Raw genomic sequence first — 24526 nt, forward strand, 5'->3', positions numbered from 1 at the left:
GGGGGTAGTGCAATGGTGGTGCTGAGGAGCCCAGCTCTGGAGGTGGTGGTGGCAGAGGTTCTGGCTCTGGTGACAGCCACTTCCCTTTTGTCTCCTCAACCTTACAGCCAGGTCTTGACTGAACATCTTTGATTAGTTTTTTCACTGAGTTTCCTCTGTAGTTTTAATTTGTTTTGTTGACTGAACCATCTCTTCCTGTTTCATTGTATGACTTGTCTTCTTTTGTGGATATCTGGCTATTTGATTGTTTTGATGTGCTAACTCTGAAAGTCAGTTTCTCCCTTTTATCTAGGGTTTTAGTGCAGATTGGCTGTTTGGTAAGGGTGTTCTCCAACACTTGATAGAGTTTATACTGAACCTTTAGAGAAGCCCATGTTTAACAATTCAGATTTTCTCAGGTCTTTCTGCACTCACCTCTTTTCCTGTGCATGTACACTGTTAAGATTACCCTATTTTGTACAACTGTTTCCCCTCCAGGAGAGGATTTCCTTTCCTCTGTTCCTTCTTTGGAAGTCCTGGGATGTTCTCTTTGTTTTTATAAAAATTTTTCTCTGCAGGTGCTATGATTTGCTCAACTCCTCTCCCATGCTCTGGGTGACATTTTCACCCCAGCTTTCAGCCCTGAGTCCTCCCTGCCTAAAAGCAATTCAGTCTTCCCTTTTTGTCTGGTTCCTCTGCCTCATAACTCCCATATTAGGGAAGATCCTGACCCACAGAGCCAGGATTTTTTTTTTCTTTTAGGTGCACCAGCAATTAAGGACTGGGCTGGGAATGTGCACAGCTTGCCAATAGTTCCACCATGGGTCACTCTAATTTCTGGGGGAATTGCCTTGTATGCACATGCCCACTGACAGCTAGGTCCCTGCCTTGGAACTATGTGGCCTTGGGTCCTCATGCCTGAATATGCATGGGACTCTAGGTCACTGCCATGGGTGGCTCTGTAGTCAGCGATCATGGCAGGAGGTGCCTGGGCTGAAGCGCTGACACTTGTATCTTTTAAACCAAGGAGGGAGGAGTCCAGACTAGCAGGTCCACGCCACTCTCTTCCCTCTTTTTTTTTGTGTGTGTGTGTTTTGTTTACTTTGTTTCAGCATTTGTGAAATCTTTCTCTAGTCTCTGTCATTCTCCAGAGTTCCAAGCAAGTTGAATCTACCCTTTTATTTAGCTGTCTCTAGGGAAATGTTCCCAGGGATACCTTAATGATGTCCATCTTGATGATGTCCAAAGTCTAGAAATCCATTTTGCAATCTGTAACAAGGGCCTAAAAATTTTCACACTTATTTACCCAGTAAACCCAATTCCAGGAAATTTCATGCTAAGGAAACGATCAGAGGTATACAAGAAGATATATGTAGAAGGATGTTCGTTGCAGTAGCTTTGTAATAGTGAAATCTTGGAAACAACATAGATGTTTAACACTAGGGAAATAGTATATTTCATAAGATGAAATATTATGCAACCATCAGTATAGGTGGTTTTGACTATATGCACATAGAATAATGATGATGGTGATGATGATCATGATGATGATGATGACAGCCAACATTTATTGATCACTTACTATTTGCCAGGCACTATTTATCCTCTTTTAATGAATTCTCTCATTCTGGCAACAACACTTTGAGGTGAGTACTATGATTATTCTCATTTTATAGATAAGGAAACTGAGGCCCAGAAATGTTAAGCAATTTGCCCAAGACCACACTGTAGGTAAGCAGTAGAGCCAAGGCTTGAATCCAGGCCTGAATACACCAACTTTACATAAATGCTGTCAACTGTAGTCAACTTTGGGTGATGGGATTATAGTGATTTATATTTTCTTTATATTTTCCTTTATGCTCTTAATTTTATACAATAAACACTTATTATTTTTATAATCAGAAAACAAAATGGTAGTTTCTCCCAGATAATTCTGCCATACCAACATATAGTGACTTCTGGTAGGAGTGTATAGGCATGAAGGTAGGGTCAAGTGTCTTTAGGCAGGAAATACTAAATCGTTTCCTCGGGCTCGATTCCCATGCTCTGAATAGTCCGGTTTCTTTCTAGGAACACTGCCTCCTAATTGGAGACTGGAAAAGCTGCTGCCTTGGTTTGGGTTCCTTGCTTCTGAGCAAGTAGAATCCTGCTGAGGAAGGGGATGTCATGCTGGGGCAGTGACAAAGTGTAGGAACTGCCTTTCTTAATTTCCTTCTAAAATTCCTGTATTTTAAACGCCCTACCTCATAGAGAGGTATTATATATCAGGGATTCTTATTTGGTGCCTCTTGCTTACTTCTCTGCCACCTGTGTCACTCTAACAGCGTTTTCAGGTAGCTTGCCTTTGGTTCTGGCTGCGCAGCAACCTTCTTTAGTTTAGTCCAGGAGGAGTTATGGCTTCCAGTGGGTCATTATAGCTTTTTATTTTCACATGCTAGAGCTTCCACCTAATTCCAACTAATCTTTTCCCATACTTGGGCCTTTTGAGGTAAGAAAGGCAAGAAAATGGAACAGACTCAATGTGAATCCTTTTCTAGGCCTAGGGAAACATTCAATACTCCTGCCTTACTAACAGCAAATCAGTGTATAAAAGAATGACACTCAAAAGAATTTGCCCCAAGGTCAACTCAGAGACCTAGGAATGAAACCTAGCTCTCCTGAGCTTCCTAGGCCCCTCTGTACTGTCTATATTTACACAAGCTGTCTTGAGCCTTGTCCACCTTGTTTGAAAGCCAAAGTAGGCACACAGTTTGCTAATAACAGTCATGTGCTTGCCAGCTCACATCAGCCAGCCATTTAGATACTGATTTTAAGCTGTGAGTCTCCCCATGCACCCAGCTCCTAGGGGCTGCAGGGAATACACACCAAGGGATCAACAGTCTGAGTTTTTCCCAAATCTAAGTGACCTCAGCCAAATGCTCTAAAATGAGAGGCGTGTCTCTTGCTGCTTCATCTTGGCAGGGATCTATGAATGACTCCCTCTCAGTTCCACTGTTCCTGGTCACAGCTCTTTGAGTGTGATGACCTACTTTCTCCCCTTCAGAGGAAAGGCAGAAACCAATAACTGTGTCCAGCAAAAACTCTTGCCTTTGGAGGCATCGATTCTGTCTCCTGGCCCCTAGTAATTTCTTTGCTCCATTATCACTCTGCTGAAACCACTTTAAGCATGACAAACCAAAATCTTGCTCATTGTGTACTGTACCCATTTTAAAGCTGTGTTTTCAGAGATAGTATGACTGACACTTGATAGGGATGGGGGCAGAGCCCTCTCCAACCTTCCTTTCTACTACAACCCATTGCTAAGTGGCAATGGCTGGATTGAAGTTCCTTCCAAATGAGAATCTCTAGTGGATCAACAGGTGTCTCTGATATTGACCATACTTTGTGCTGTGACTGGAAGCATTACTCACTGAGAGGAGCTGTCAGTATGAGACCCCTGACTTGACTTAATACACTGTAGTGTGGGCCTCCAGAAGAGTCTTAGGTAGCTCTACTCTTTAGTTGTCTTGGCAGGCAGATTCTCTTTTTGGACAGTGTGTACAGGTGATTCTCAAATACCCACATTCAAATTCTCTGTGGCCAGTCAATGATTTTAGGCTGTCCTTACTCTTTCCAGTCTGCATGTTGTCACCTACTTCCTCTAACCATCAGTGGGATTAGCATGGAAGACATATGTTCATTTTAATGTCAATCTGAGAAAAGTTAATTAGAGGAATAATTCTGCTGGGGTTCTGATATAGGGGGTGGATGGGTCATGTAATGTATGCCAGAGTGCCTTTTGTATTATCCACTGGTTTTAATTATCTTCCATGAATTTTCTCCATGACCATGGATAATTGAGTGTATCTTATTTAGCTCTCCTTTCCCTGGGTGCTTTGTCTACACTCTTCTCCACTCCTCCCTGTGTACAGAGCAGATTATAACCAGCCTGCCTTCTAGCATCCTATCAAATTCCATTTACGTTCAAAGTGCTAATTTGAGCTTTTAAAAAGGTGCCAGATCCTTTTCACCAGCTCTAAAATCATATTGGAGGCAGTGGTCACAAGAGGCTCCACGTCAGCAATCAGCTGCTGTCAGGCCAGCTGGGCCAGGCTTAGGGCGCACTCTCCAGAGAGCTGAGCAGGCAGCAGGTGGTGAGCCAGGGCATGGCTGTAGGCAGCTGCCAGGGCTCTCTACTTACTTTCATCCTCACAGTTATAAAGTGGTGGTCTCCTATCCAGTAATCTGGGTTGGAGAGAGAATGAAAATGAATGACAACAGGACCTCTGCCTTCCCAGCACTGGGGAGGGGTGCAGGCAACTGGGATGGGGTGTGAGGATGAATTGCAAGCAGTGGCAGAAGTGAGGGGGGACAGAAGGGAGATAGAAAGGATGATATTGCTGAAGAGATGCATGATGGAGGAGACAATAATGAGCGTTATTCCCTTGATGTATGCCTCAAAGTTTCCCTGAGACTGAAATTAGAAGAATAAGACTGGAAGAATGGAGAAAAGGGTATGGCACTTGGGAAAAGCTTATGGAGCCTACTCTACCTTAGAGAGTGCAATCTAGCACAGCACTGTCCTGTAGAACTTTCTGTGATGATAGAAATATTCCATATCTCCATTCTCCAATATGGTAGCCACTAATCACATGTAGCTTTTGAACACGTGAAATGTGGCTAGTGTAACTGAGGAACTGAATTTTATGTTTTATTTTCTTTTAATTAATTTAAATTTACCTAGCCACATATGGTTAGTAGCTACTGTAGGGAACAGTGCAGCTCTAGACTCACAGTTGACCCTTGCAAGTGGAGGCAGTCTATCATGGTGGTTAAAAGCACAGACCTTGCAGTCTAGCAGCCCTGGCATAAGTCCTGGTTTGCCATTTACTAACTGTTCAACCTTGGCCAATTTTTCCATCTATAAAATATATATCATAACAGTACATACATTACAGAGGGATGTTGGAAAGATTACATGAGATAATCCATGTAAAACTCTTAGCAAAGTGCCAGGCATCTATGGAGTTCTCAGCAAATTATGTTTTCAGTATTAGTCCTGATATCTTACTTGTTGTACTTTGGCTCCAGTCACTGAATATCAATATCAACCTGGTGCCTAGAGGTGTAAGGACAGTGACACATGTCCTTGTCAACTCTTGAGCTCTAGAGCAAATGATCTGCTATTTAATTTTTTTTTCATTTTTTTATTGTAGAATATAACATATATACATAAAAGTGACAACTTTCCAAGTGCAATTTAACTATTAGTTAGCAAATTTCAAAGGATATTATGTTACAATTCCAGTTTCACAGTTATTTCCTTATTATGAAATATAACATATATACAGAAAGGTAATATCTTTCAAAGTATGATTTAACAAGTAAATATATAGGAAATTTCCAAGCTTATTATGAGTTATAGTACCATAGTTTCAGTTATTTCCTTATTGTGAAATACAACATATATACTAAAACGTATAGCTTTCAAATTACCATTTAACAAGTAACTATAGAGCAGATTTCAAAGGATGCTATGGCTTACAGTTCCACCATTTCAATTCTTTCCTTCTAACTATTCTAATACCCTATCAACTAAGAAAAAGAAAATTATATAAATATTCAGTATTCATAATCCTTTGTGGAATTCCATCTTTTCTGTTTCTACCCCTTCCTCTAGTTCAATCACTTTCCCAATCTTCAGGGATATCTAGGCAGTGACCACCCTAACCTGTTCATGTTGAAAAGGGGTGTCAACTTTATGAGCAAAGGGGACACATCTAGTTGATGTTCTTGAAGAGGCTATTGCCTCTGGGTTTTGGGACTTAGCTGGCATAGGAGCACTCTGAAAGATCTTAGTTTCTGATGATTAACTTAGTGAGTGAAACCTTTCTAGAGTCTCAGATAGGGATCTGGGCACACTTTAAGGTTTTCGGGACTACTGTTGACTTGGGCCTATCATATTGTGGTCATTTGGCATATCTAGGTGAGGCTTGCATAGGAGTAACTTCCAGGACAACCTCTTGACTATATTTGAATTCTCTTAGCCCCTAAAACCTTATTTTGTTGCCTTTCGTTCCCCCTTTTGGTCAAAAAGTATTCTCAATCACTTGGTGCCAGGGTCAGGCTCATTACCGGAATCCATGTCTCACGTTGTCAGGAAGGCTCATTCATCTTGGGGGTCATGTCCCACGTCAGGGGGAGGGTGATGAATTTATTTGCAGAGTGGGGCTTAGAGAGAGAAAGCCCACATTTAAGCAACAAAAGAGGTTCTCTGGAGGTGACTCCTAGGCTTCATAATTACCAGTGAGCTTAGCCTCCTGTCTACAGCCATTAGTTTCACCCGAGCAAGCCTCAATATTGAGGGCATGACTTATAAAGTAGGGGGTTGCTAAGTGCACATAGCATATGTTATATCCACGATAATCCATCCATATCTCACATTATCATCACTTAGTTGTACAATCCTCATCACTGTCCATTTTAAACAATTCTCATCATCCAAAACATCTCATAGCTCTTGTCAGTCCTTAATTATTTGTCCCTAGTATTTGTGTAATACTAGTATGGTATTCCTATTAATTATAGTCCCTAGTATGCAGTGAGTGTATTTTCTCCTTATACCTTTTGGTTGTCAACTCTCTGTGCTAGTGTCATACCTTAGAAGTATATCATGCAAGCACCTATCTATATTTGTGGTGCTGATCTCTGGGAAACATGCCTTTAAACAATCCCTTTCATTCCTGTTTGCCTTTAATACAGCTTTGATATTTATAATCCCATTAACAAATATCGTCACCCCTATCCATTGCCACACCTTTGAATTCCCCATCATTAACATATCTGAACATATTAGATTATCCTTCTCCCTCACTAGCTACTGTCTATCACTAGGTCCCCAATTTTCTTATAAGACACTGATTTTACATTGTTCAGATAGTTCATAGAAGTGGTAGCATACAATATCCCTTCTTTTGTGTCTGAGTTATTTCACTCAGAATTATTTCTTCAAGGTTCATCCATGTTGCCATATGTTTCAGGACTTTGTTGCTTCTTACTGCTGCATAGTATTCCATTGTATGTACATACTACATTTTGTTTATCCAGTCGTCTGTTGAAGGACACTTGGATTGTTTCCATCTCATGGCAATTGTGAACAATGCTGCTATGAACATCAGTGTACCAATGTGTCTGTGTCACTGCTTTCAAATGTTCTGGGTATATACCGAGAAGTGGAATTGCCGGATCATAGGGTAATTCAATATCTAGTTTTCTGAGAAACCGCCAAACTGTTTTCCAACATGGCTGTACCATTATACACTCCCACCAGCAGTGAACAAGAGTTCCAGTTTCTCCACATTCTCTCCAGCATTTTTAGATTCCTGTTTGATGGCAGCCATTCTTATTGGTGTGAGATGATATCTTATTGTGGTCTTGATTTGCATCTCCCTAATAGCTAGTGAAGATGAACATTTTTTTTATGTGTTCTTTAGCTATTTTTATTTATTCTTTGGAGAAATGTCTGTCATATCTTTTGCCCATTTTATAATTGGGCTGTTTGTACTATTGTCATTGAGTTGTAGGATTTCTTTATATATGCAAGATATCAGCCTATTATCAGATACATTGTTTCCAAATATTTTCTCCCATTGCATTGGCTGCCTGTTCACCTTTTTGACGAATTCCTTTGAAGTACAGAAATTTTTGATTTTGAGGTGTTCCCATTTATCTATTTTTTCTTTTGTTGCTTATGCTTTGGGTGTAAGGTCTAAGTAACAAACTCCTAATACTAGGTCTTGAAGATGTTTCCCTACATTATCTTCTAGGAGTTTTATGTACTGTCTTTTATACTGAGGTCTTTGATCCACTTTGAGTTAATTTTTGTATAGTGTGTGAGGTAGGGGTCCTCTTTCATTCTTTTTGTTATGGCTATCCAGTTCTCCCAGCCCCATTTTTTGAAGAGACTGTTCTGTGCCAGTTCAGTGGATTTGGGGGCCTTATAAAAAATCAGTCAGCTGTATATCTGGGGGTCTATTTCTGAACTCTCAATTTGAGTCAATTGATAAATATGTCTATTTTTATGCCAATACCATGCTGTTTTGACCACTGTAGCTTTATAGTAGGCTTCAAAGTCTGGAAGTGTAAGTCCTCCCACTTCGTTCTTCTTTTTTAGAATGTTTTTGGCAATTCGAGGCCCCTTTCCCTTCCAAATAAATTTGATAATAGCTTTTCCAAGTCTTCAAAGTAGGTTGTTGGAATTTGGATTGGGATTGCATTGAATCTGTAGATCAGTTTGGGTAGAATTGACATCTTAACCATATTTAGTCTTCCTATCCATGAGCATGGAATATTTTTCCACCTATTTAGGTCCTTTTTTATTTCTCCTAGTAAAATTTTGTAATTTTCTGTGTAGAGGTCTTTTATATCCTTGTTTAAGTTTATTCCTAGGTATTTGATTTTTTTTAGTTGCTATTGTGAATTGGAATTTTTTTTTTTTTTTGATTGCGTCTTCAGTTAGGTCATTACTAGTGTATTGGAACATTGCCAACTTATGTGCATTTATCTTATATCCCATCACTCTTCTGAAGTTTTTTATTAGCTCAAGTAGCTTTGTCATCTAATTCTCAGGATTTTCCAAATATAAGATCATATCATTTGCAATAATGACAGTTTTACTTCTTCCTTTCCAATTTGGATACCTTTTATATCTTTGTCTTGGCAAATTGCTTTGACTAGAACTTCTAGTACAATGTTGAATACTAGAGGTGGCAGTGGGTATACTTGTTTCATTCCCAATCTTAGAGGGAAGGCTTTCAGTCTCTCACCATTGAGTACTATGCTGGCTGTGGGTTTTTCATATATGCCCTTTATCATATTGAGGAGGTTTCCTTCAATTCCTACCTTTTGAAGTGTTTTTATCAAAAAGGGATGTTGAATTTTGTCAAATGCTTTTCCAGCATATATCAAGATGATCATTTGATTTTTCCTTTGTGATTTGTTAATGTGTTGAATTACATTGATTTTCCTATGTTGGACCACCCTTGCATTCCAGGAATGAACCCCACTTTGTTGTGGTATATAAGTCTTTTAATGTTTGGATTTTTGCATCTGTAGTCATTAGGGAGATTGTCCTATAGTTTTCCTTTTTTGTAGTGTCTTTATCTGGTTTGGTTATCAGAGTGATATTAGCTTCATAAAATGAGTTAGGTAGTGTTCCTTTTTCTTCAATTTTTTGAAAGAGTTTGAGCAGGAATGGAGTCAATTCTTTTGGGAAAGTTTGGTAAAATTCCCCTATGAAGCCATCTGGCCCTGGACTTTTATTTGTAGGTAGAGTTTTCATGACTGATTGGATCTCTCTGCTTGTGATTGGTTTATTGAGGTCTTTTATTTCTTCTTGGGTCAGTCTAGGTTGTTCATGTCTTTCTAGGAAATTATCCATTTCCTCTAAATTATCTAGCTTGTTGGCACACAGTTGTTCATAGTATCCTCTTATGATTTGTTTCAGTTCTTCAGGATCTGTAGTAACTATCCCCTTCTCATTTCTGATTCTGTTTATTTGGGTTTTCTGTCTTTTTTATCTTGTCAGTCTAGCTAAGGATCTGTCAATATTATTGATCTTCTCAAAGAACAAACTTTTGGTTTTATTTATTCTATTGTTTTTTTGTTCTCTATGTCATTTATTTCTGCTTTAATCCTTGTTATTTCTTTTGTTCTGCTTGGTTTAGGATTGGTTTGCTGTCCTTTTTCCAGCTTCTTCACTTGTTCCAGTAGTTCTTTGATTTTAGCTCTTTCTCCCTTTTCAGTGTATGCATTTATAGCTATAAATTTCCCCATCATTACCACCTTCACTGCATCCCATAAGTTTTGATATGTTGTGTTCTCATTTTCATTCATCTCTAGATATTTACCAATTTCTCTTGCAATTTCTTCTTTGACCCACTGGTTGTTTAGGAGTGTGATGTTTAACCTACATATATTTGTGAAATATCTGGTTCTTTGGTGGTTGTTGATTTCTAGTTGCATTCCATTGTGGTCAGAGAATGTGCTTTGAATAATTTCAGTCTTTTTAAACTTATTAAGATGTGTTTTGTGCCCCAGCATATGATCTATCCTGTAAAATGTTCCATGGGCACTAGAGATGAATGTATATCCTGGTACTTTAAGGGATGTAATGATCTATATATGTCTATTAAGTCTAATCCTTCTATCATATTGTTTATGTTCTCAATTTCATTATTGGACCTCTGTCTAGTTCTTTTTATAGAAGAGTCGTGTTTTGAAGTCTCCCACTATTATTGTAGACATGTCTATTGCTCCTTTCAGTTTAGCCAATGTTTGTCTCATGTATTTTGGAGCTCCTTTATTGGGTGCATAGACATTTATAATTGTTATTTCTTCTTGGTTAATTATTCCTTTTATTAATATATAGTGTCCTTCTTTATCTCTTATGACATCTTTGCATTTACAGTCTATTTTGTCCATTATTTTTATAGCTACTGCAGCTTTCTTTTGATTGCAGTTTGCATGGAATATTTTTTCCATCCTTTCATTTTCAGTCTCTTTGTGTCACAGGGACTAAGATGAGTCTCTGGTTAATAGCATATCACTCGCTCATATTTTTTAATCCATTCTTCCAGTCTGTATCTTTTAATTAGAGGGTTGTTAGATCTACTTTTTTCACTCTCTCTTTTTTCCCTTCAAGTTACCCTTACTAATACATCTTCAGTTCTGTGCTCTTCTCTAGACCTCTCTCTCCTTTCTTTTTTTCTCAGCTGGTAGAGCTCTCTTTAGTATTTCTTGCAGGCCAGGTCTCTTGTTAACAAATTCTCTCAGCATTTGTTTGTCTGTGAAAATTTTAAATTCTCCCTCAATTTTGAAGGGGAGCTTTGCTGGATAAACAATTCTTGGCTGGCAATTTTTCTCTTTCAGAATCTGAAATATGTCATACCACTGCCTTCTTGCCTCCATGGTGCCTGCTGAGTAGTCAGTACTTAGTCTTATGTGGTTTCCCTTGTATGTGGTGAATCACTTCTCTCTTGCTGCTTTCAGAAGTTTCTTCTCTTCAGCATTTGGCAATCTAATCAATATATGTCTTGGAGTAGGTTTATTTGGATTTATTCTATTTGGAGTTTGTTGGGCATCTTTAGTTTGCATATTTATATCGTTTAGAAGGGTTGGGAAGTTTTCCCCAACAATTTCTTTGAATACTCTTCCCAGCCCTTTATTCTTCTCTTCCTGTTCTGGAATACCAATGATTCTTATATTTGTGTACTTCATGTTTTCCATCATTTCCCTGAGATCCATTTCAAATTTTTCAATTTTTTTCACCATTTGTTCTTTTGTGCTTTCACATTCCTCATTCCTCTACTTCTTCACATCTGCTGTTATGTGTCTCAAGAATATTTTTAATTTGATTAACAGTATTTTTTATATTTCCATAAGATCCACTATTTTTTTAAAATTTACTTTTTCAAATTCTTCTTTATGCTATTCTAGGGTCTTCTTCATGTCCTTTATATCCTGAGCCATAATACTGATGTTTATGTGTACCTCTGTTATTAATTGCTCTAAGTTTTGTGTCTCTTTTGGCTTTTTAATTTGTTTGTTTGGCTTGTCATTTTTTTCTATATCCTTTAAGAGCTTTGTAATTTTCTGCTTGCTTTGGGGCATTTCCTTGTCTTGATAGGGTTATTTTGGGAATTGCAGAATTAATTGAACATTTATATATAATTTGGTTTGCTGTAGTGCAGTTTACCAATTCTACCAGCAGGTGGTGCTCCTGAGACAACTTGCTGGAGTGCAGTTTCCCTAACCTACCAATAGGCGCAGCACTCAAGTGAGTCTTCCCTGAATTTCTCCTGTGCAGTGGACGGAGTCCAAACTGGGTGGGGAACCAATCAGTGCACGGGTTCTCCCTATGCTCTGGGAAATCTTGGTCCTGGGGCTGCAACGTGGGCCCCAAGCAGATAGGCAGGGAGCCTGATCAAGGGCACCCTGCAGGTAGAACGTGGGCCCTGCCCACTGGTTCTCTGCCTACCTTGCACCCTCCAGTCTCTGGGGTATGGGAGGGGTTCCCAATTGCTGGTATGGTGCCTGTTCCCTTCCCCGCTTCTCGCCATTGAAGCCCCCTGGACTTCCATGGGGGGTGAGCAATTGCTGCCTGCCAAGCTCCCTCATGGGAGCTCCCTGCTGTCTGGCCAGAGGATCACTCCCCAGCAAACCATCAAGGTAGGTGGATGGGAGTGGAGAGCCACTACTCACTCCCTTGCCCAGCAGTGTTTTTGCTGCTGCCAGCCTGGGGTGGGGGTACAGTCCTGAAGGGGAACTCACTCATCCCAACCCTCTAGCTGTTGTCTCTCCTCAGTTTTTGTCGGGTGTCCCCTCTACATACTGTGGCGGACCCTCTATGGCTGGTCATACCCTGGAACTACAGACCCTGGTGTTCTCTAGCCCCTCTCTAGCTTCTCTGACCTGCTATTTGATTTTCTAGCCTTACAGTGTTATGGGCTCTAAACCAAATGAGATTTTGAAATTTACAAAAGACAAAATAGAACATTGAAAAATTCACATTCCCCCATCCCCAATTTTCCATTCATTGAGCAAGCTTTTATTGAATTCTTACTGAGAAGCAGTATAGCCTAGTGATTTCAAGAACAGACTCTGGAGCTAGACTGCCTGGGCTTGTATTCACTGCTTACTAGTTGTATGACCTTGGACAAGTTACTTGGCCTCTTTAAGCCTCCATTTCCTTATCTGACATTCAGGGATAATAGTAGTACCTACCTCATAGGGTTGTTGTAAAGATTAAATAAGTCAATACATGTAAAGCAATTGGAGCAGTACCTGACACTGGTAAACACTTGATAAATACCAGCTGTTATGATTATGATATGTTAGGCACTATGTTAGATGCTGGGAAAACAAAGATAAGTAAGTTATCATCCCTGCCCTTATTAAGCTTATAGGTTAGTGGAGGGTGAAAGATATATGAACATATAAATACAGTAAGATGTTACATGCAATAAAGATGGAAGCATGCACAGGGTACTGAAGGGGCATCAAGAAAGAAGAGATCAAGTTAGTTTGATTGGAGAGCAATTTGAACATTTTCATAGAGCCAGAGAACAGGAGGTGGTGGGGTGCATTGCACATAAGTGTTTGCAAGCATAAGCTAGGATGATGAGTCTAGAGAACTGAAGGCAATTAGAAAATTGGTATGTCTAGGAGGCAGAGGAGAAGGGGATAGGTAGGGAGATGAGACTGGAAAGGTCATCCGGAAGGAGGTCCTAAAAGGCCTTGTAGGTCTTGAATTTAAGAATTCATACTTTATCTTGAACAATGGAAAATTATCGAAAGGTTTTAAGGAGGGAAGTACCATGATCAAGTCATTTTAGAAGGACCTACTGACAGCAGTGGTGGCCAAGAGTGGAGGCAGACTGTTATAGTAATCCAGACATGAGACAATGAGGTTTAAACTAAGGTAACTTGTTAAGAGGGTGGAAAGGTGGGAAATGGTACCAGAGATGTTAAGAAGACATGCAATTGACTGATAAATAGGTGATGGAGAATACAGAAGGAGGACCAGGTTTGGAGAGGAAGTTCATGAAGCCATTTTGGGACATGTTGGGCCTATACTGACAGTTTTATATATGGTCTGGAACTCATAGGAGAAAGAGGTTAAGGATTGGAGATACAAATGTGGTAAAAACCAGAACTCTGTATCAGGCCCCCTTCTCTTCTCTTTCTCTACTTTATTCTTAGGTCATCTATTCTCAGGGCTTTAAATCCTGTCTTTATGGTTATGAATTTCAGTTTTCAAACTTCCATCTCTAGCCCTGACTTCTTCACCAACACGTAGACTTCTATAACTAGCCATCTATTTAGGATCTCTAAGTAGATGAGATCATAATTGGATGACTAATAAGAATCTCAAATTTAACAAAAGTGAGTTCTTGAAGCAATCCCCACCCCCACCTGCTCCCCGCCTAGTCTTCCAGTCTCAATGAATGGCACACACCATCTCTCTAGTTGCTTAAGTCCAAAACCTGAGAGTCATCTTTGAGTCTTCCCTTTCCCTCATCCTCTACATCCAATTCATCAGCAAATCCTGCCAGTTTATCTTCAATGAACACATTTCATATTTAATGTACTTCTCTCTGTTTCCTTGGCCCCACCTTAATCCAAGCCATGATTGTCTCTTCTGGGTGACTGCAGCAATCTCTTCCTGGTCTCCCTGCTTCCAGTCCATTCTCCATACAACAGCCAGAATCAACCTTTAAAAATGTGAATCAGATCATATCACTCTTCCTGTTTCAAAACCCTCCAAGAGCTTCCAATTATACTTGTATAAAATCTAAGTGCTTTACTTTGACTTAATAAGATATAGCCTTTGCCTAAATCTTAAATCTTATTCCACACTACTTTCTTGATTACTATGCTCCCAGCCATCATTTGCTCCTTCCTCAAGGTCTTTGTTCTCTGCCTGAAATGTTCTTCTCCCAGCATCTTTCTCATAATGCAGGTCTCAGCTCCAGGGTCAGTTCCTCAGTGAGGCCTTCCTTATCCTCCCAACTAAGTAGTCCCCTACTCTGGTCAGTATCTCATCACCCTGTATTATTTTCTCCATAGCACTTACCGTATCTGAAATTATGTTTCATTTTTTGGTTTGCTTGTCATGGTTGTATCTTCCCTACCACTAGAATGTAAGTTCCATGAGAACAGTGACCTTACTTGCCTCATTCCCACCGAGTCTGTAGCACCTATCACATTGCCTACTAGGTACTCAATGAATATTGGTTGAATGAATGAATCAGAGATGGGTGGAGGTTGTTGAGCCATAAGAAATGTATAATCTTAGGATCCCTTTAAGGAGAGTCTGAAGAGTAAACTGAAGATTCTAAAGAGATGGCAGAGGAAGGATCCCCTACAAAAGCAACTCAAGGGAACAACCAGAGTAGTAGGAGGAGAAACAAGAAAGTGTGATGCTACAGAAGGCAATCCAACTTCTTTCCCCAGATGTAACCAATGCCAACAGATGGGTGAGTATCCTTCCAAATCTTGTTCTGTATATTTACATACATATACAAATGTTTATATTACATGTAGTCTGTAGTTTTGGTTTTACACAAATGAACTCATAGTGCATGTATTCTTCTATATTTGCTTTTTTAAAATAGCTTTATTGAGATAGAATTCACATAATATACAATTAATATATGTAAAGTGTACTAGTCAGTGGTTTTTAGTATATTCACAGATGTGTGCAATCACCACTGTCAATTTTAAAATGCTCTCATCATCCCCTAAAGAAACCCCATACCCATTAGCAGTGTGGTAGTTTGAATGTGTACCCCAGAAAAGGCCTTGTTCTTTTTTTTGTGAGTTTTTAATCATAATTTTTATTGTAGAATATAACATATATACATAAAAGTGCTAACTATCCAAGTGTAATTTAACAAGTACTTAGAGAGCAAATTTCAAAGAATGTTATGGGTTACAGTTGTACAGTCTCAGTTATTTCCTTATTGTGAAATATAACATATATTCAAAAAGGTAGTATATTTCAAATTATGCTTTAACAAGTAGTTATATAGGAAATTTCCAAAAATGTCATGAGTTACAGCACTATAGTTTCAGTTATTTCCTTATTGTGAAATAAAACATATATGCAAAAAGGTGATAACTTTCAAAGTACAATTTAACAAGTAGCTATAGAAAAAATTTCAAAGGATGCTTTGGGCTACTGTTCCAACATTTCAGTTCTTTCCTTCTAGCTATTCTAATAACCTAGCAACTAAGAAGAAGAAAAGTATACAGAGAGTCAGTATTCATAATCCTTTGTTAAACTCCATCTTGTCTGTTTCTACCCCTTCCTCTAGTTTAATCACTTTGCCAATCTTCAGGGATGTCTAGGCAGTGACCATCCTAACTTGGCCATGTTCCTTTTTTTTAACTCTAGAAATAAAGCTTATTAGAATAATAATTTGGTTAAACACAAATTTACATTTTTATCATCTTAAGGATCTAGTAGATATAATGATAGCTTATTTAATCATTAAACCTGTATAAATTTAGAAAGAACATACACAAGTAAAATAAATTGTATGCTTGTGTTGTACTTAACATTGATAACTCAGAAGATTAGAGCTGTTTTTATATAACTAACAATATTAAATGAGTCCCATTTGCAAATGTTTATCTGAATCACTTGAACTTGACTTTTTTCTTTAAACACTTGGGTCTAGTTCTACAAATACTATTTTTTCATTTGGAAATATTAGAAGTTTTGTTTCTATAATTTCTAGGATTTTAGGTGGATTAATTTTTTTATCTGTTTACTTGATTGCTAGATGTCCTTAGTCTTTTATTTTATTGTGAACTTTAACATATGTATACATATCAGTGATAACTTTCAAAGTACGATTTCATAAGTAGTTAGCAAATTTCAAAGTATATCATGGGTCACAGTTCCACAACTTCAGCCACTTCCATTATTGTAAAATTTAACATACATACAGAAAGGTGTCATCTCTCGATGTTCAGCTCAACAAGCAGTCATATAGGTAATTTCAAAAATTGTTATGGGTTATAGTTCCACAGTTTCAGTTCTTTCCTTATTATGCAATACAAGTTATATATGGAAAGGTGAGGACCTGCAAGGCACAATTCAATGAGCAGCTATAGAGCAAATCCCAAAGGATGCTATAGGCTACAGTTCCACCGTGTCATTTACCTCCTTCCAGCCATTCCAACACCCCAGAATCCAGAAAAAAATCTATAATTATATAAAGTTTCAGTATTCATAGACCATTGTTAAATCTTATGTTGTTTGTTGCTACCCTTCCTCTCATTTAATCTCTTTCTCCATCTTCAGGGCTGTCTAGGCAGCGAGCACCCTAACTTGTTCATACTGAAAGGTGATGTCGACGGTATGGGGAAGGGGACTGCGTCTGATAACTGATCTTAAAGAGGCTGTTGCCTCTGGGTTTTAGGACTTGTCTGGCATAGAAACACTCTGGTGGATTTAAGTCTCTGAGAGATAAAACTTAGTGAGTGAGGTACCACAAAATACATGAGAGAAACACTGGCAAAACTAAAGGAAGCAATCGATGTTTCCACAATAATTGTGGGAGACTTCAACACATCACTCTCTCCTATAGATAGATCAACCAGACAGAAGACCAATAAGGAAATTGAAAACCTAAACAATCTGATAAATGAATTGGATTTAACAGACATATATAGGACATTACATCCCAAATCACCAGGCTACACATGCTTCTCTAGTGCTCACAGGACTTTCCCCAGAATAGATCATACGCTGGGACATAAAACAAGGCTCAATAAATTTAAAAAGATTGAGATTATTCAAAGCACATTCTCTGACCACAATGGAATACAATTAGAAGTCAATAACCATCAGAGACTTAGAAAATTCACAAGTACCTGGAGGTTAAACAATACACTCCTAAACAATCAGTGGGTTAAAGAAGAAATAGCAAGAGAAATTGCCAAATATATAGAGATGAATGAAAATGAGAACACAACATACCAAAACCTATGGGATGCAGCAAAAGCCGTACTGAGGGGGAAATTTATAGCACTAAATGCATGTATTAAAAAGGAAGAAAGAGCCAAAATCAAAGAACTAATTTTCTGAAGAAGCTAGAAAATGAACAGCAAACCAATCCTAAACCAAGTAGAAGAAAAGAAATAACAAGGATTAAAGCAGAAATAAATGACATAGAGAACAAAAAAACAATAGAGAGGATAAATATCACCAAAAGTTGGTTCTTTGAGAAGATCAACAAGATTGACAAGCCCCTAGCTAGACTGACAAAATCAAAAAGAGAGAAGACCCATATAAACAAAATAATGAATGAGAAAGGTGACATTACTGCAGATCCCGAGGAAATTAAAAAAATTATAAGAGGATACTATGAACAACTGTATGGCAACAAACTGGATAATGTAGAGGAAATGGACAATTTCCTGGAAACATATGAACAACCTAGACTGACCAGAGAAGAAATATAACACCTCAACCAACCAATCACAAGCAAAGAGATCCAATCAGTCATCAAAAATCTTCCCACAAATAAATGCCCAGGGCCAGATGGCTTCACAGGGGAATTCTACCAAACTTTCCAAAAAGAATTGACACCAATCTTACTTAAACTCTTTCAAAACATTGAAGAAAATGGAACACTACCTAACTCATTTTATGAAGCTAACATCAATCTGATACCAAAACCAGGCAAAGATACTGCAAAAAAGGAAAACTACCAGCCAATCTCCCTAATGAATATAGATGCAAAAATCCTCAACAAAATACTTGCAAATCGAATCCAAAGATGCATTAAAAAAATCATACACCATGACCAAGTGGGGTTCATTCCAGGCATGCAAGGATGGTTCAACATAAGAAAACCAATCAATGTATTACAACACATTAACAAATCAAAAGGGAAAAATCAAATGATCATCTCAATAGATGCTGAAAAAGCATTCAACAAAATCCAACATCCCTTTTTGATAAAAACACTTCAAAAGGTAGGAGTTGAAGGAAACTTCCTCAATATGATAAAGAGCATATATGAAAAACCCACAGCCAGCATAGTACTCAATGGTGAGAGACTGAAAGCCTTCCCTCTAAGATCAGGAACAAGACAAGGATGCCCACTGTCACCACTGTTATTCAACATTGTGCTGGAAGTGCTAGCCAGGGCAATCCGGCAAGACAAAGAAATAAAAGGCATCCAAATTGGAAAAGAAGAAGTAAAACTGTCATTGTTTGCAGATGATATGATCTTATATCTGGATAACCCTGAGAAATCGACGATACAGCTACTAGAGCTAATAAACAAATTTAGCAAAGTAGCGGGATACAAGATTAATGCACATAAGTCAGTAATGTTTGTATATGCTAGAAATGAACAAACTGAAGAGACACTCAAGAAAAAGATACCATTTTCAATAGCAACTAAAAAAATCAAGTACCTAGGAATAAACTTAACCAAAGTTGTAAAAGGCCTATACAAAGAAAACTACATAACTCTACTAAAAGAAATAGAAGGGGACCTTAAAAGATGGAAAAATATTCCATGTTCATGGATAGGAAGGCTAAATGTCATTAAGATGTCAATTCTACCCAAACTCATCTACAGATTCAATGCCATCCCAATCAAAATTCCAACAACCTACTTTGCAGACTTGGAAAAGCTAGTTATCAAATTTATTTGAAAGGGAAGATGCCTCAAATTGCTAAAGACACTCTAAAATAGAAAAAACAAAGTAGGAGGACTTATACTCCCTGACTTTGAAGCTTATTATAAAGCCACAGTTGTCATACAGCATGGTACTGGCACAAAGATAGACATAGATCAATGGAATCAAATTGAGAATTCAGAGATAGACCCCCAGATCTATGGCCGACTGATCTTTGATAAGACCCGCAAAGTCACGGAACTGGGTCATAATGGTCTTTTCAACAAATGGGGCTGGGAGAGTTGGATATCCATATCCAAAAGAATGAAAGAGGACCCCTACCTCACACCCTACACAAAAATTAACTCAAAATGGACCAAAGATCTCAATATAAAAGAAAGTATCATAAAACTCCTAGAAGATAATGTAGGAAAACATCTTCAAGACCTTGTATTAGGTGGCCACTTCCTAGACTTTACACCTAAAGCGCAAGCAACAAAAGAAAAAATAGGTAAATGGGAACTCCTCAAGCTTAGAAGTTTCTGTACCTCAAAGGAATTTGTCAAAAAGGTAAAGAGGCAGCCAACTCAATGGGAAAAAATTTTTGGAAACCATGTATCTGACAAAAGACTGATATCTTGCATATATAAAGAAATCCTACAACTCAATGACAATAGTACAGACAGCCTAATTATAAAATGGGCAAAAGATATGAAAAGACAGTTCTCTGAAGAGGAAATACAAATGGCCAAGAAGCACATGAAAAAATGTTCAGCTTCACTACCTATTAGAGAGATGCAAATTAAGGCCACAATGAGATACCATCTCACACCAATTAGAAGGGCTGCCATTAAACAAACAGGAAACTACAAATGCTGGAGGGGATGTGGAGAAACTGGAACTCTTATTCATTGTTGGTGGGACTGTATAATGGTTCAGCCACTCTGGAAGTCAGTCTGGCAGTTCCTTAGAAAACTAGATATAGAGTTACCCTTCGATCCAGCGATTGCACTTCTCGGTATATACCCGGAAGATCGGAAAGCAGTGACACGAACAGATATCTGCCCGCCAATGTTCATAGCAGCATTATTCACAATTGCCAAGAGATGGAAACAACCCAAATGTCCTTCAACAGAGGAGTGGATAAATAAAATGTGGTATATACACACGATGGAATACTACACGGCAGTAAGAAGGAACGATGTCATGAAACATGACAACAAAGATGAACCTTGAAGACATAATGCTGAGTGAAATAAGCCAGGCACAAAAAGAGAAATATTATATGCTACCACTAATGTGAACTTTGAAAAATGTAAAACAAATGGTTTATAATGTAGAATGTGGGGGGACTAGCTATAGAGAGCAATTAAGGAAGGGGGAACAATAATCCAAGAAGAACAGATAGGCTATCATGGGTAAATTTAACGTTGTGGGAATGCCCAGGAATGACTATGGTCTGTGTGCCAGTTTGAATGTATTGTGTCCCCCAAACACCATTATCTTTGATGTAGTCTTGTCGGGCAGATGTTTTGGTGCTGATTAGATTTGCTTGGAATGTGCCCCACCCAGCTGTGGGTGATGACTCTGATGAGCTATTCCCTTGGAGGCATGGCCCCACCCTTTCAGGGTGGGCCTTGATCAGTGGAGCCATATAAATGAGCTGACTCAAAGAGAAGGAACTCAGTGCAGCTGTGAGTGATGTTTTGAAGAGGAGCAAGCTTGCTAGAGAGAAACGTCCTGGGAGAAAGTCATTTTGAAACGAAAACTTTGGAGCAGACACCAGCCATGTGCCTTCCCAGCTAACAGAGGTTTTCTGGACACCATCGGCCATCCTCCAGTGAAGGTACCCGATTACTGATGTGTTACCTTGGACACTTTATGGCCTTAAGACTGTAACTGTGTAGCCAAATAAACCCCCTTTTTATAAAAGCCAATCCATCTCTAGTGTTCTGCATTCTGCGGCATTAGCAAACTAGAACAGTCTGTTAATTTCTGATGGGTATAGTAGGAACAAGTTCACAGAAATGTTGCTATATTAGGTAACTTTCTTGGGGTAGAGTAGGAACATGTTGGAAGTAAAGTAGTTATCTTAGGTTAGTTGTCTTTTTCTTACTCCCTTGTTATGGTCTCTTTGAAATGTTCTTTTATTGTATGTTTTTTTTTAATTTTTTTTAAATTTTTTTATTTTTCATACAGTTGATTAAAAAAAAAGTTAAAAAAAAAAAAAACAAGGAAAAAAAATATGCAGAGCCCCCTTGAGGAGCTGGTGGAGAATGCAGGGGTATTGGCCTGCCCTACCTCGATGGTTGCTAACTTGCCCACAGACATAGGGGACTGGTGGTTTGGTGGATTGAACCCTCTACCACGGGATTTGCCCTTGGGAAGACTGTTGCTGCAAAGGAGAGGCTAGGCCTCCCTATAATTGTGCCTAAGAGCCTCCTCCCGAATGCCTCTTTGTTGCTCAGATGTGGCCCTCTCTCTCTAGCTAAGCCAACTTGAAAGTTGAAATCACTGCCCTCCCCCCTACGTGGGATCAGACACCCAGGGGAGTGAATCTCCCTGGCAACATGGAATATGACTCTCGGGGAGGAATGGAGACCCGGCATTGTGGGATGGAGAACATCTTCTTGACCAAAAGAAGGATGTGAAAGGAAATGAAATAAGTTTCAGTGGCAGAGAGATTCTAAAAGGAGCTGAGAGGTCGCTCTGGTGGGCACTCTTATGCACAATATAGACAACCCTTTTTAGGTTCTAATGAATTGGGGTAGCTAGTGGTGGATACCTGAAACTATCAAACTACAACCCAGAACCCATGAATCTTGAAGACAATTGTATAAAAATGTGGCTTATTAGGGGGGACAGTGGGATTGGGGGGGGCCATGGGGATCGCACTCCCGTTTGTCTAGTTTGTGGATGGATGAGTGGAAAGGTGGGGGAAGGAAACAAACAAACAAACCGACAAGGGCACCCAGTGTTCTTTTTTACTTTAGTTGCTCTTTTTCACTTTAATTATTATTCTGGTTATTTTTGTGTGTGTGGTAATGAGGGTGTCGGGGATTGATTTCGGTGATGAATGTACAACTATGTAATGGTACTGTGAACAATCGAATGTACGATTTGTTTTTTTTTTTTTTCCCACATTCTCACCCACCCTTTTATTTATTTATTTTTTTTAATCATTTTATTGAGATATATTCACATACCACGCAGTCATACAAAACAAATTGTACTTTCGATGGTTTACAGTACCATTACATAGTTGTACATTCATCACCTAAATCAATCCCTGACACCTTCATTAGCACACACACAAAAATAACAAGAATAATAATTAGAGTGAAAAAGAGCAATTGAAGTAAAAAAGAACACTGGGTACCTTTGTCTGTTTGTTTCCTTCCCCTATTTTTCTACTCATCCATCCATAAACTAGACAGAGTGGAGTGTGGTCCTTATGGCTTTCCCAATCCCATTGTCACCCCTCATAAGCTACATTTTTATACAACTGTCTTCGAGATTCATGGGTTCTGGGTTGTAGTTTGATAGTTTCAGGTATCCACCACCAGCTACCCCAATTCTTTAGAACCTAAAAAGGGTTGTCTAAAGTGTGCATAAGAGTGCCCACCAGAGTGACCTCTCGGCTCGTTTTGGAATCTCTCTGCCACTGAAGCTTATTTCATTTCCTTTCACATCCCCCTTTTGGTCAAGAAGATGTTCTCCGTCCCACGATGCCGGGTCTACATTCCTCCCCGGGAGTCATATTCTACGTTGCCAGGGAGATTCACTCCCCTGGGTGTCTGATACCACGTAGCGGGGAGGGCAGTGATTTCACCTTTCAAGTTGGCTTAGCCAGAGAGAGAGGGCCACATCTGAGCAACAAAGAGGCATTCAGGAGGAGACTCTTAGGCACAAATATAGGGAGGCCTAGCCTCTCCTTTGCAGCAACCGTCTTCCCAAGGGTAAAACTTATGGTAGAGGGCTCAACCCATCAAACCACCAGTCCCCTATGTCTGTGGTCATGTTAGCAACCATGGAGGTGGGGTAGGCGAATACCCCTGCATTCTCCACAGGCTCCTCAAGGGGGCACTACATCTTTTTTTTTTTTTTCCTTGTTTTTCTTTCTTTCTTTTTTTTTTTTTAACTTTCCCTTCTTTTTTAAATCAACTGTATGAAAAAAAAAAGTTAAAAAGAAAACAAACATACAATAAAAGAACATTTCAAACAGACCATAACAAGGGAGTAAGAAAAAGACAACTAACCTAAGATAACTGCTTAACTTCCAACATGTTCCTACTTTACCCCAAGAAAGTTACATAATATAGCAACATTTCTGTGAACTTGTTCCTACTATATCCATCAGAAATTAACAGACCATAGTCATTTCTGGGCATCCCCAGAACGTTAAATAGCTTATCTGTTCTTCTTGGATTATTGTTCCCCCTTCCTTAATTGCTCTCTACTGCTAGTACCCCTACATTCTACATTATAAACCATTTGTTTTACATTTTTCAAAGTTCACATTAGTGGTAGCATATAATATTTCTCTTTGTGTGCCTGGCTTATTTCGCTCAGCATTATGTCTTCAAGGTTCATCCATGTTGTCATATGTTTCACAAGATCGTTCCTTCTTAGTGCCGTGTAGTATTCCATCGTGTGTATATACCACATTTTATTTATCCACTCATCTGTTGAAGGACATTTGGGTTGTTTCCATCTCTTGGCAATTGTGAATAATGCTGCTATGAACATTGGCGTGCAGATATCTGTTCGTGTCACTGCTTTCCGATTTTCCGGGTATATACCGAGAAGTGCTATCGCTGGATCGAATCGTAGCTCTATATCTAGTTTTCTAAGGAACTGCCAGACTGACTTCCAGAGTGGCTGAACCATTATACAGTCCCACCAACAATGAATAAGAGTTCCAGTTTCTCCACATCCCCTCCAGCATTTGTAGTTTCCTGATTGTTTAATGGCAGCCATTCTAACCGGTGTTAGATGGTATCTCATTGTGGTTTTAATTTGCATCTCTCTAATAGCTAGTGAAGCTGAACATTTTTTCATGTGTTTCTTGGCCATTTGTATTTCCTCTTCAGAGAACTGTCTTTTCATATCTTTTGCCCATTTTATAATTGGGCTGTCTGTACTATTGTCATTGAGTTGTAGGATTTCTTTGTATATGCAAGATATCAGTCTTTTGTCAGATACATGGTTTCCAAAAATTTTTTCCCATTGAGTTGGCTGCCTCTTTACCTTTTTGAGAAATTCCTCTGAGGTGCAGAAACTTCTAAGCTTGAGGAGTTCCCATTTATCTATTTTCTCTTTTGTTGCTTGTGCTTTGGGTGTAAAGTCTAGGAAGTGGCCG

General features: G+C 38.9%; 1 protein-coding gene across 1 annotated transcript in view; it reads left to right on the top strand.

The window, feature by feature from the left end:
- Nucleotides 1-24526, top strand: part of LOC119523310 (60S ribosome subunit biogenesis protein NIP7 homolog) — a 167834-nt gene that overhangs the window by 54234 nt on the left and 89074 nt on the right. The window contains exons 4-5 of the mRNA XM_037822076.1: nucleotides 11729-11794; nucleotides 14816-14996. Of these exons, the coding sequence (XP_037678004.1) occupies nucleotides 14940-14996 (57 nt within the window). The 5' untranslated portion in view covers nucleotides 11729-11794; nucleotides 14816-14939. The remainder of the gene's footprint in view (nucleotides 1-11728; nucleotides 11795-14815; nucleotides 14997-24526) is intronic.

Source organism: Choloepus didactylus, chromosome X (genome assembly GCF_015220235.1).
Source record: "Choloepus didactylus isolate mChoDid1 chromosome X, mChoDid1.pri, whole genome shotgun sequence".
Classification (NCBI taxonomy): Eukaryota; Metazoa; Chordata; class Mammalia; order Pilosa; family Megalonychidae; genus Choloepus; species Choloepus didactylus.